General features: G+C 45.7%; 1 protein-coding gene across 1 annotated transcript in view; it reads left to right on the plus strand.

Moving 5' to 3' along the window:
• foxp2 (forkhead box P2) overlaps nucleotides 1-12500 on the plus strand; it is a 162519-nt gene that overhangs the window by 98001 nt on the left and 52018 nt on the right. The window contains 2 exon segments of the mRNA XM_080420620.1: nucleotides 10021-10113; nucleotides 10115-10159. Coding sequence (XP_080276746.1) covers nucleotides 10021-10113; nucleotides 10115-10159 — 138 coding nt within the window.

A 12500-nucleotide genomic window follows, 5' to 3' on the forward strand; every position in this document is an offset into this window, starting at 1 on the left:
TATCTGCTATTTTTGAATAGGCCAAAGTGTAAAATTATGTTTTTTTTTAGCTCAAATAAAAAAGTGACACCGATGCGTTCCAGGTCTTAAAGGGTTAATCAATGACTGTGAGGAGGTCCCGCCAATCAATATGGAAATGGTTTTCAAGCGCATTGCGGTCTCCTCGGGCGCTTTTCATTAAAAGCTTTTTGCGCGATGGCTCTTCATGTTATGATAGATTGCACATCACATTGCCGCCGCCAATCTGCCGGCGAAAATTGATTTGGGAAAAACATTCGGTAATCTACTTAGCGCTGCGTTTTGACAATCTACAGCATCGATCTCCCTAATCTGAATACATGACAGCATTTTTTTATTCTTTTCTTCTTGCTCGTGCAAGGAGGACGCCTGTCTGCGTGCGTGTGCGGGGGTCCATTTTGATAGGATTTTTGCCAATCTTCTGTGACGGGAGTAAGCACATGCTCCTATCCATTAGCCATTGTATATTCTTTTCTCCTTTATTCATCCCTCCGTTATAAACTTAGTCATGACTTTCTGCCTGCGTGTGCGTGGAAAAAGTACTCAAATTCTTTACTTAAGTAAAAGTACCAATACTGTAATATAAAAATACTCTGTTACAAGTAAAAATCAAAAATTCAAAATTTACTTGAGTAAAAGTACAAAAGTATTGGCATCAAAATGTACTTAAAGTACCAAAAGTAAAAGTACTAAATATTTGAAAATAGCCGATCTACAAGCTACAACCTAGGCTATTTTCAAATAGCCTAGGTTTAAAATAGGTTTAAAGTGGTTAATGTATGTTTCATTATATCATAATTTATATCTGAAAAGTAACTAGTAACTCAAGTTTTCAAATAATTGTAGTGGAGTAAAAGTACAATATTTGCCTCTGAGATTTAGTGGAGTAGAAGTAAAAGTATTGGAAATTGGAAATACTCAAGTAAAGTACAAATACCTCAAAATTGTACTTAAGTACAGTACTTGAGTAAATGTACTTAGTTACTTTCCACCACTGCGTGGGACTGTGCGTGCGTGCATGTGTCCATGCGCGTCAGCAACTGTGCACGGCTGGGAGCGATACTTTTCACACCAAGCGAGACTTTCAAACTTCCGAGCACTCTCACTGGGCTAGTTTCCTCGTAGCGCTGGTGGTCTTTGAGTGGAGGGGCCCCTGCTATCAATAACAGAGTGGCCACCATTGGCAGTAATTGGCTAGTAAATGAACAATGTCAGCTGAAAGAGGAGTGGAGAGGGCAGAAGTCCACCAGCTCCAAATAGGCGGTCTGGAGTTTGGGGCCCTGTGGCCCCCAGGGAGGCCAACAGGATTGAGATGAATTAGTGCTTGAAGTGATTGCAGCGCCTCCCCCCCTCTCTTTCCCTCCATTTCTCTTTTCCTTTCTTTCTTTCTTTCTTTCTTTCTTTCTTTCTTTCTTTCTTTCTTTCTCCTCTCTCTCTCTCTCTCTCTCTCTCTCTCTCTCTCTCTCTCTCTCTCTCTCTCTCTCTCTCTCTCTCTCCCTCCCTCTCCTGGATAAAATGGACCCAGCTCTTTAATTAACAGTGACTCTCTGGCTGCCATGGCTCTACAGTAATTACCACGGAGAGCCCTCGCCATTCCTCATTGCTTTTTATCTTAACAGTATCTGAAGCACAGCTCAGGTCCATTCGCCCGGCCGCTGCCACCCCGATACGCCGCGGTGGTCGATGGTCGGCCAGTCACGTTCCCCGGCCCCCCTCACGGTGTTTATGACCGACACCTAATCGGCGACTTCCCCTCCCGCTTATTACCGCTTAAGTGAATTGTTCGGAAGGAAATGGAATCAAATGAGTTCCACGTCTCTGTGTGCGTCGCCTTAATTGTTTAAGTTTGAGCTCTGATACACTGGCTATCTCCCCCGTTAGGTAATTTGATTCCACTTGTAAAAAACCCATTGTCGTGGCGATAAAGCACCCTACAGCAGAGTGGATGTAATTGCCAAAAGCGCATTTGTCCCACTGGTCCGGAGAGCTGCGTTCGCCAGCGGACAGCAGAGGGGAAGGTTGGCGATAGCCATGAGCTAAAGAAGCAGACGCCGTAACCAAAAGGCCGCTGGTACGAATCCTCAGACCGGTGCCAAGTCTAGCATAGCCAAGGTGCCTTTGAGCACGCTACTGAACCGCCAGTCGATCTAGGATGTGTGTACGCAGCGTTTGTAGCAGTGTTAAAGAAAAAAAGGAAAAAAAGATGAAGCGTGCAGCGTTCTCTTGTTTTTAAAGTTTGCGTGCCCAGTCAAATCAAAGCAATTATGAGAGACCTAGTGCACTTGCACTCTGCCAGGAAGAGGAGATGAGCCTGAGCCCACTCGGTGCGTTTGACCTTTGCCGAGGCGTCGTGAAGAGGCTGTAACAGGCTGCCAGCGCTGACGAGAGCAGAGTAATGATCCTGCTTGTTCCGGCGACGGCCTCCGTCAGTGTTTTCACATCAGGAGCCCATTTAAAGGTCCTTTGTTCTGCACTCCGGCGTTTGGGAGCAAAACACCTTGGCTTCAAAGTTCACGCTCCGTCACTGGGGCCTCTGCCCAGTCGCTGGACTTCCTCTTGACGCATCTGTCCGGTATTTTAACCCATTGAGACCTGAAGCCGATTCTACATGTCTCCTAAATCTCAACAGTATTCTGAAAAACGTATGTTTCTATATCAGTGGGTTTTCAAACTTTTTCATGTCAAGGACCCCCAAAATGATATGTATTTGGCCGCGGACCCCCATCAAAATATGTTGTTCCAGGGACCCCCAGAAGCAAAGATTTGAGTTTAAAATGTTCCGCTTTAAAAATATATATATTCAAAGATTTTGCACACATTTTCACAATATTTAAAAAATAGCAGATCTACAAGCTCGTAGCGCGGCACTCGGTGCCACGCTACGAGCTTGTATATCTGCTATTTTTGAATAGCCAAAGTGTAAAATAATGCTTTTTAGCTCAAATCAAAAAGTGACACAGATGCGTTCCAGGTCTTAATGGGTTAATACCGCCAAGAGAGTTCTTAGTTGGAACGTACTGAAAGGTCACGTCGGTTTCATACGTTGCTTTTCACGTGGGTTTAACAACCACTGTAGTTCCCTGTACCCTCCAGCATGTCCTAAACAAACGCGGTTCAAGCTGTTGAGCAGGCTCCTGTTATTTGGATGACATTTTCTCCCTCACTTTTCATACAGAATAATGCGGGCAATAATTGCATCGTTTGAAGATCCTTCGGGAACTTTCTGAATGTCCATGCCAAGGAGTAATGAACAAAATAGGGAGGTTCCGGCGATGAAGTGGATTTCAAGTGTTGTCTTGTGTACTGTAGAATGACAGATTTGTACACATTAAGGAAATAGAGAGTGGTGACATTAGTGTTATATAAACCACATGCACCCTATTGTCTCAATTCCGGGGATGAATATTCAGCAAAAATAGCAGATCTACAAGCTCAGCTGGTCTCTGGTGCAGAGAAAAAAAAAATAAGTACATAAGCGGGACCAAGTATACAGCTTTGCAGGACCCGGTCAACTACAACTAAGTATATAGCAGTGGTGGAAAGTAACTAAGTACATTTACTTAAATACTGTACTTAAGTACAATTTTGAGGTATTGTACTTACTTGAGTATTTCAATTTCCAATACTTTTACTTCTACTCCACTACATCTCAGAGGCAAATATTGTACTTTTACTCCACTACAATTATTTTAAAACTTTAGTTACTAGTTACTTTGCAGATATACATTATTATATTATAAAACATACATTAACCACTTTAATCCTATTTTATACCTATAGGCTATTTGAAAATAACCGATCTACAAGCTCACAACGCGTCGCGATGCGACGCGTTGTGAGCTTGTAGATCTGCTATTTTCAAATATTTAGTACTTTTACTTTTCGTACTTTAAGTACATTTTGATGCCAATACTTTTGTACTTTCACTCAAGTACATTTTTAATTATGGACTTTTACTTGTAACAGAGTATTTCTATATTGCAGTATTGGTACTTTTACTTAAGTAAAGAATTTGAGTACTTTTTCCACCACTGGTATATAGGGTTTAAGTGTTGTAAGGTCCCCTGTGGGTCTGCCCTGAATGTATCTAATTTCAAATTATTAAGGAAATCCCATCATAACACCCCACCCCCCCTCTTTTTTTGTTCTGTGTTACATTATTGGTAATACGGCCTTTTGGATTACAGTGTAACTGCAGCCTGTCCTTATTGGATATCATGCTTTATGTTCTATGATCCTCGGTGAGAGAGAGAGAGAGAGAGAGAGAGAGAGAGTGATGGTGAGTGAGAGTCTATTCATGTGGTGTGCAGGATGTTTACGCCGTCGCCACCGTCGTCCAGTAAATGCTCATTAACCCTTTAAGACCGGGGGACGCATCTGTGTAACCACTTTATCCATATTTTATACTTTTGGCTATTAAAAAATAGCAGATATACAAGCTCATAGCGCGGCACCGAGTGCCGCGCTATGAGCTTGTAGATCTGCTATTTTTTTTTTTAATCGTGTTTTTATTTTTGCAAATCTTTGAATATATATCTATAAAGCAATTGTTTTTTACTCAAATATTTGCTTCTGGGGGTCCCTGGATTAATTTTTTTTGAGATGGGTCCGCAGCCAAATACATATCGTTGTGGGGCTCCTTGACACTGACATTAATATTATAGCAACATAAGTGTTTCAGAAAACTGTTTTAAACTGATTTAGAAGACATTTGTAGAATCCCCAGAAGCAATAACATTTTAGCTAGAAATGCTCGCTTTAAATATATATATATTCAAAGATTTGCCCAACATTTTTCACGATTTTTCAAAAATAGCAGATATACAAGCTCATAGCGCGGCACTCGGTGCGCGCTATGAGCTTGTATATCTGCTATTTTTGAATAGCCCAACGAAATCTAAAAATGACACACAGATGCGTTCTCAGGTCTTAAAGAGTTAATTTTGTCCCTTCGCGGGGCGAAATCATTCCGGGGAGAGAGAGAGAGAGAGAGAGAGAGGCAATTCAGCCCCCTGTTCCTTTCAATTCACCGCGCGCGTCAATCAAACCCCCGACCGCGCGGCATCCCACAGAATGGAGGTGTTATATTCCCGCAATTATCATGTCATATACTCGAAAATGTAAATGAACGTGTGTGTAAAATTAAATTTATGGGTTGTCAGTGAAGAATAAGGGACCTCGAGAGCAATTACTTATCCGCTTTCATCTCGGCGGCGCCTCTGATACGTCAAGCAGAAAAAGCATGCCGTTAACCCATTGATACCTGGAACGCATCTGTGTCACTTTAGATTTCTTTAGGCTATTCAAAAATAGCAGATATACAAGCTCATAGCGCGGCACCGAGTGCCGCGCTATGCACACAATGCTAATTCCCATTAGCACACAATGCTAATTCCCACATTTAACCCTTTAAGACCTGAGAAGATTCTAGAAAGGTCTTCTAAATCCAAAAAAAAATTTGAAAGAAAAACCCATTTTTTTTTTCCTCGATTTTTCAAAAATAGCAGATATACAAGCTCATAGCGCGGCACCGAGTGCCGCGCTATGAACTTGTAGATCTGCTATTTTTGAAAAATCGAGGAAAAAAAAAATGGGTTTTTCTTTCAAATTTTTTTTTTTGGATTTAGAAGACCTTTCTAGAATCTTCTCAGGTCTTAAAGGGTTAATGTGGGAATTAGCATTGTGTGCCCGCTCTGCACAATGGGCCGGGGCTGAAGCCTGGTGTTCTTGCCTCTTCTCTCTCTCTCTCTCTCTCTCTCTCTCTCTCTCCTCTCTCTCTCTCTCTCTCTGTCTGTCTTTGTTTGGAGCAGCGGTGAAATGAAGATGATTATCACCCATCACCCGGCTAAAAAGCTAATGAAAGCGCAAAAGCCACTTCCTGACTTCATTTACTGCAATTTATTTATTTATTTCGTTTTTTTTTTACTCCCCGTCCGTTTTGGGAAGGCTGTTCAGGTTTTGCACACCGAGCTGTAGAAAACACGTCATTGTTCATCTGCTGTTAACCGGCCAGTGAACGCTTATAATTTTGACCACAATGGACAGAAAAAAGTAATCTTGGATGTAACTCACGATGCCATCTGCACTTTTTAGGCCATTATAGTGTCACTGCTACGCCCAGTCGCGCTTACGGAGTTTGTGTTTACATTTCGTCACCCATGATGATTGCTTTCCCTTTTTTTGGTGAACTTAAAATCAAAATCAAGCATCCAATTAATGCCCTTAATGCTCACCACACCCCCCGCCCCCCCCCCCCCCCCCCCCCCCCCCCCCCCCCCCCCCCCCCCCCCCCCCCCCACGCTCGTCTCCATTGTCACGGTCGCCCTGACGCAAAACCGAGGGGTGACTGCAGGGGTAATTACTTACCCCTCCGATGCACCTTCAAGGGTTAATAACGCTGAAGGTGTAAGCACCGCATTTGCATAATTACACACAGGACTGTTTGATTTGCCACCTTTTGTTTGGCGAGCAGCCTCGCCTTTTTATTGCGCGGCGCCTCCTCCTCGGCGCATCTTCGGGGTTTTGTGTGTGTGTGTGTGTGTGTGTTTTCTGGCAGACAGATGGATGGATGGACGGATGAAAAAGAGATGTGCCACAACATCCTTACCCAGTCTCCTCCTTCCGTTCCACAGTAAGCCTGATTTATATGTAGCTGCGCGACACCGCATGCAACCAAGTATAAATTCAGGCTTTGGATAGTCTCCCACCCACCCCACCTTCTTCCCTCTCAGAGCCTAATGAACAATGGGAAGGCAGGATTTGTTTGAATATGAATATGAATGTGTGAGCTGGGGCCGGGCTGAAGGCTGACCTTCAGCTGTGATTCTCAGTTCATCAGGATTAGTCAAGGCGGGCGATCAGGAGCCACTAATGCATAATGACTTCTAAAATGAAAAATGTGTAGTGACCATGCAAATGTCTCGGCTAATCAAAGAGGGGGACGAGAGAACCTGCGGGGGGAGGGAGCGAGGTGGGTACGGGGGGAGGAGAGGTGTGCGTGCGTGTGTGCGTGTGTGTGTGTGTGTGTGTGTGTGTGTGTGTGTGTGTGTGTGTGTGTGTGTGTGTGTGTGTGTGTGTGTGTGTGTGTGTGTGTGTGTGTGTGTGTGTGTGTGTGGGTGGCACAGAGGTGCTGGTGGGCGTTGAGGAGAGAAGAGCGCTAAACAAGGACATGTCACGGCCTGATAGAGAGAGAGAGAGAGAGAGAGAGAGAGAGAGAGAGAGAGAGAGAGAGAGAAGACGGGGAGGGATGGAGGAGGAGGAGGTCGGTGAGGAAGTAGAGACATGGCACGGAAAGTAATCAAGGCAGCTTGATTAGGCGTCGATGAGGACAAGAATGTCTTACTGGCCCCATGACACCCTGTCTGATGCCTGATTTATACTTAGTTGCTTACGTTTCATGCACTGAAAACAGCCAATCTTCAAGCATTATGAGCTTGTAGATCTGCTATTTTCGTGTGTGACACCCGCGTGCAGCTGCATACATCTAAATCAGGCACAAGGCTAGCCAATGTCAACGCCAGCTCCATGCTAAACGCTGACACAATTGGCGGCATGGAGGGGACTTCCATGCAGATCGTCCCAAATCGCAAGCCCGCCTGTCGCTGCAAAATGCTGCTGAAGGACCTCTGTGGACTCGTTCCAGTGCCTCTGGTTCTGTCCGTTTTTTGTTGCGTTTCCCTCGCACGAGATGTGAAGCTGTAGCCCATTCCATTTCATAGGAGAGGCCTTCTAGGGAAAAAGGAACCGTTTTTTTTATCTCTGTGACTGTCCCTTTGGTGTTTGTTTGTGTAAACACACCGCTCTAGTGCTACGTCCCCGTTTCAATGAAAATAATGTATTTGACCTTGCCTGTTATCTCTCCCTGAGTCACAAGTCAGTCTCTAAACACTAGAGACTGAGAACAATCTCACAGCTTGTGTTGTTAAAACTGTGTCGAAACAATTATAAAGTTAGAGAAAGAGAGAAAGAAAAAAGAAAGAAAACCAAGTCCTCCATACTGGGGTGGTGGCGTGATTGGTTTCCAAAGCAGTAGGTGACGACGTAGGTTGGTCAGCAGCTCAGGACAAATGCGTTTCTAGCTAGTACCTTGCATTTGCCGATCTTTAGGTGGAGATCTCCGACCATCTGGCATCGCAAGACTACTTCTTGAGTGGAAGCCCTTGCGTCTTTTTCCCCTAATCAAAATGTGGGAAAACGGCATGCCAGTGGATATCATAAAATCGGTGCCACATGGATTCATCGTAAGAAAACATTTTCCACTCTCCACAGCAGGTGAATCTCAGTCCACCATAATATCTACCACCGCTTTCAGCCATCTTGCTTTCCAAACTCGCTGGGAAGTCAAAACAAAAAACAAACAGTGAGGAGATATTGCATCTGCGTCTATAAACGTTACTCAGCCTCTCCCTTGTTACCGTGGGATGTGCACAGACAATCAAAATACCCAAAACAATGAGAGAGGGAGCCTATCTCTCCTATCGATCTGCGTGTTCTGAAGTTGCTTGCCACGCGGCCTTAGGGTTAGGCTGCAGTGTGAGCATTTGGCTGCAGTATAATGTATCTTTGTTTTGTTTTGGCAAAGTTCTTCTACTATGGTTTTGACAGCTCTCATTTTTAATGATTGTTATCACCCAAAAAAATTACATTTTTAAAAATTGCTTGTTGGCGGAGAACGGGCGAGAATTGTGCCTCTGGCTGCTTTTTGAGAGCAACGGAGAGAAGTAAAAAAAAAAAGAAACTCAACTGCGAAAGGAAGGGGGAAAAAAAGCTTCCTTCATAAACAGAATTGCGCGATGCTCCCATCTTTTTCTCTCTTCCTCCTTTGTTACCGTGGTGGGGGGAGCAGTCTCTCTCTTTCTCTCTCTCTCTCTACGGGCGCCGTCCCCCCTGACGTCACCCAGAGTGACCCCACCTCCCTCCCCCAGCGCGTGCCACCAAAACCGTGCTGATTGTAGTACGCCCACTTCATAAGCGCTCGCTACAATCAACGAGCCAGCATGTTCCCGTGTTCCGTCCACCGCGCGTGCGTGCGTGTGTGCGTGCGTGCGTGCACGAGGGTGTTTCTGTGTCTGTGCCCAGGGGCGTGGCAGCCGGTTTCAGGGGGGTCCTTCTAAATAAGGTCTATGTATTTTTGAATCCTTCACTCTGTCTGGGAATCTGGGAGGTAAAAAATAAAACAAGGACCTAAAAAAAAACACTGGCACCCATCTGCCCTTCAACGTCTCCTCCAGGATGCTACAGTGAGCCGGGGCCACAGGAGGCCTGCTCTACCACTCTGCTAGCCCTCGGTCACCAATTACCACGCTCCCAGCGGAGCCCGCCACCACCATGCCACCAGGCCTTGACGCGTGTCTCTGACGCTGTGTTTTCTCTCTCTCTCTCTCTCTCTCTTTTTCTCCTTTTCTATTGCTCTCCTTTTCTCCTCTCCCCTCCGTCTATCAATTCCTCCCACGCTCACTTTCGCCTTTCCTCGTTCTCTCTTTTTTTCCCCTTTTTTTTTTGCTCCGCCGTCCCTCCCTCCATCCGTCTGTTCGTCCGTCCATCCATCCGCCTCAACCCCCCCCCTCTCTCTCTCTCTCCCTCCCAACATCCTCTGTGCCTTCCTATTTTTATTCCTCCCTCCCTCCATTCCTCTGCATTCTTCGCACCTCTCCCTCACTCGTGTCACCCTCTCCACGTATCTCTGTGGAGATACCTTGCACTCCCCCCACCTCTCTCCCTCTTCCTTCCTTCCATACCTCCCTGTCTTTCTCTCTCTCTCTCTCTCTCTCTCTCTCTGTCTGTCTTCCTCTATCTCTCGTGCTTCCATGTCTCTCCTATCCTCACCCCTCTCCCCATGTCACTTCCTACCTCCCGCACTGGACTCACTGGTCTCTCTCTCTCTCTCTCTCTCTCTCTCTCTCTCTCTCTCTCTCTCTCTCTCTCTCTTCTCTCTCTCTCTCTCTCTCTCTCTGCCTCCCTCCCTCCCTCCTTCTCTCTCTCCATTGCTGTCCTTGTCTCCAGGTTCCAGTGTCGGTGGCCATGATGAGTCCCCAGGTGATAACTCCTCAGCAAATGCAGCAGATTCTCCAGCAGCAAGTCCTGTCGCCCCAGCAAGCTTCAGGCGTTGCTCCAGCAGCAGCAAGCCGTCATGCTACAGCAGGTACACACACACACACACACACACACACACACACACACACACACACACACACACACACACACACACACACAAGCACGCACATACTAGCAGACGTAGGAGGTCGCTGTCCCAGTGGCAGCAGGCTTGTCACGTTGCAGCAGGTACACAATCACACCTTGGCGCGCACACACACATACAAACACACACATTGACACGTATACACACGTGTATACACACACACACACACACACACACACACACACACACACACACACACACGTCAACACATGCCAGCAGAGGCAGGTCCTGTTCAGTTGGCCTGCTGCTGCAAACAAACAGTCATGCACCTAGATGCATGCACAGACACACGTGCGCGCACACACATGTACACACACACACACACACACACACACACACACACACACACACACACACACACACACACACACACACACACACACACTCTCCTACTATAGATACACATCTCAACACAAGAATTCACCCAGACAAACACAGAGAACCGGTTCCAGTAGCAACAGTCCATACACAGTAGCATATATACTGTATGTATTTATAGTTTGCAGAAACACACAGGCCACCTATATTAGGGATGGCCATTTTCCTTTCTTTTCTTTTTCTTTTTTCTTTTTTATGGTCAACAGTGATATATATATATATATATATAGTGCATAGTGTCCAGAACCCCTAGTATATATGTGTGTGTATATACACACACACACACACACACACACACACACACACACACACACACACACACACACACACACACACACACACACACACACACACACACACACACACACACACACACACATATTGACAGTATGCACAATATTCACTTCTAAAACCATCCTAAGTTGCCATGGAGAATTCTCCATCTCATCCATGTGTAGCTCGGTTTGAGTTTTGACTTTGTCCATCATACAGTACCAAATGACCTGCACCTGCAGGGCACTTGAAAGAACAAACACACCATAAGGGCCTGTGCCCTTATCAGCCAGGTACCCAAGCATAAACAACAACCAAAGCGTCCATTCGTACGAACATGGAAACACTTGCAACATGCCAGCCTGTCTCCACTACCCTTACAAATGACCCCATGTACAGAACACACACTGGAACACCTATTTCTTACTGTATTTTCTAAATGTCAAAATCAAAGCCTGTGCAATGTAAAGGCATATGATGTATCCTGTTAAACATCAAAATGCACAAATGCAGTATGAAACGGGCACTAATGAGTGACCTTATTACACGGCTTGGTTGAATGCTTGATTCTGATTGGCCAATCACTGGATTTGAGTGACAAGTCAGCCACTGTATACTGGTTTTACAGTGCACAGGCATCAATGCAACACACACATACACGCACACGTAGCATGAGTCAGTGCTGTGGCAGTTAGCGTGTCACTTGTACCCTATATCCTCATTGCCAACTCACCAGCGAGTGTGTGTGTGTTTGTGTCCTTGACACACTTAACCAGGAGGAAGCTGAAATTGACGTGCTTGTTCCCGTCACCTCTAATTAACCGCTTCTGGCACAACAACGGTTCAATTCCCCTGACAGGCATCCGTCATGGGAGTCGTGGTAGTCTTGGGGGGGGGGTGGGGGGATTCTGATGAATTACAGAAACGGGATGATTGATGACGGATGACGAAATAGGTGTAATGACACCGCCCCCAAAATATCTGCTGAGTCTGCTGTGTCAAAGTTGAAAGGGCGTCCTCTCGTGTTCAGAGGACTTGATTAAGCGAAAGAGAAATTGCTTAATTAGGTATGTTAGTGGTTTGCGATTAATTTCCCCTTCGTCGTTAACGAGTCCACAGGCTTTCTGGGTTTGATTGCCGTCTCGCCGCGGCAGGTGTGTTTTCGAGAATGACAGCCGAACACAGCCCACCGTCCGTCTGTCTGCGGCCTCGACAGAACGGGGCGCTCCTGCCGCAATGCAACGGGTTCCATTCGGGCTAACGACCTGTGGCGCGTGTCATCCACTTTTCGCTAACTGCTCGTCCCCATGTCATTTTCTGCTAGAACACTTTATTTTGGCGCTGAGCTCATGGTCGACACATGTCCAAGTGGAAACCCCCGCACTGCCTTAAGTTTTTTGCAAAACCGCCAAAGGGGCGACGTGTCATTTAGCATGCTGAGAATCTTGGGCCTGTAGTTGAATCATAACTCAAGCACCACTACCGTTAAACGAACGGGAGTCAGAAGGGTGAAAGCATCCTCATTTAGCACGAAGCCAAGTGGCGTTGTTGATGTATGGTGATTAAAGGCGATTAGAAACAAGAGTTATGAAACGCGTCGCAATTGCCCCGGTGACTCCTATTAATTTTGCAT

This window comes from Gymnoscopelus braueri, assembly GCF_963280865.1.
Source record: "Gymnoscopelus braueri genome assembly, chromosome: 23".
Taxonomy (NCBI): domain Eukaryota; kingdom Metazoa; phylum Chordata; class Actinopteri; order Myctophiformes; family Myctophidae; genus Gymnoscopelus; species Gymnoscopelus braueri.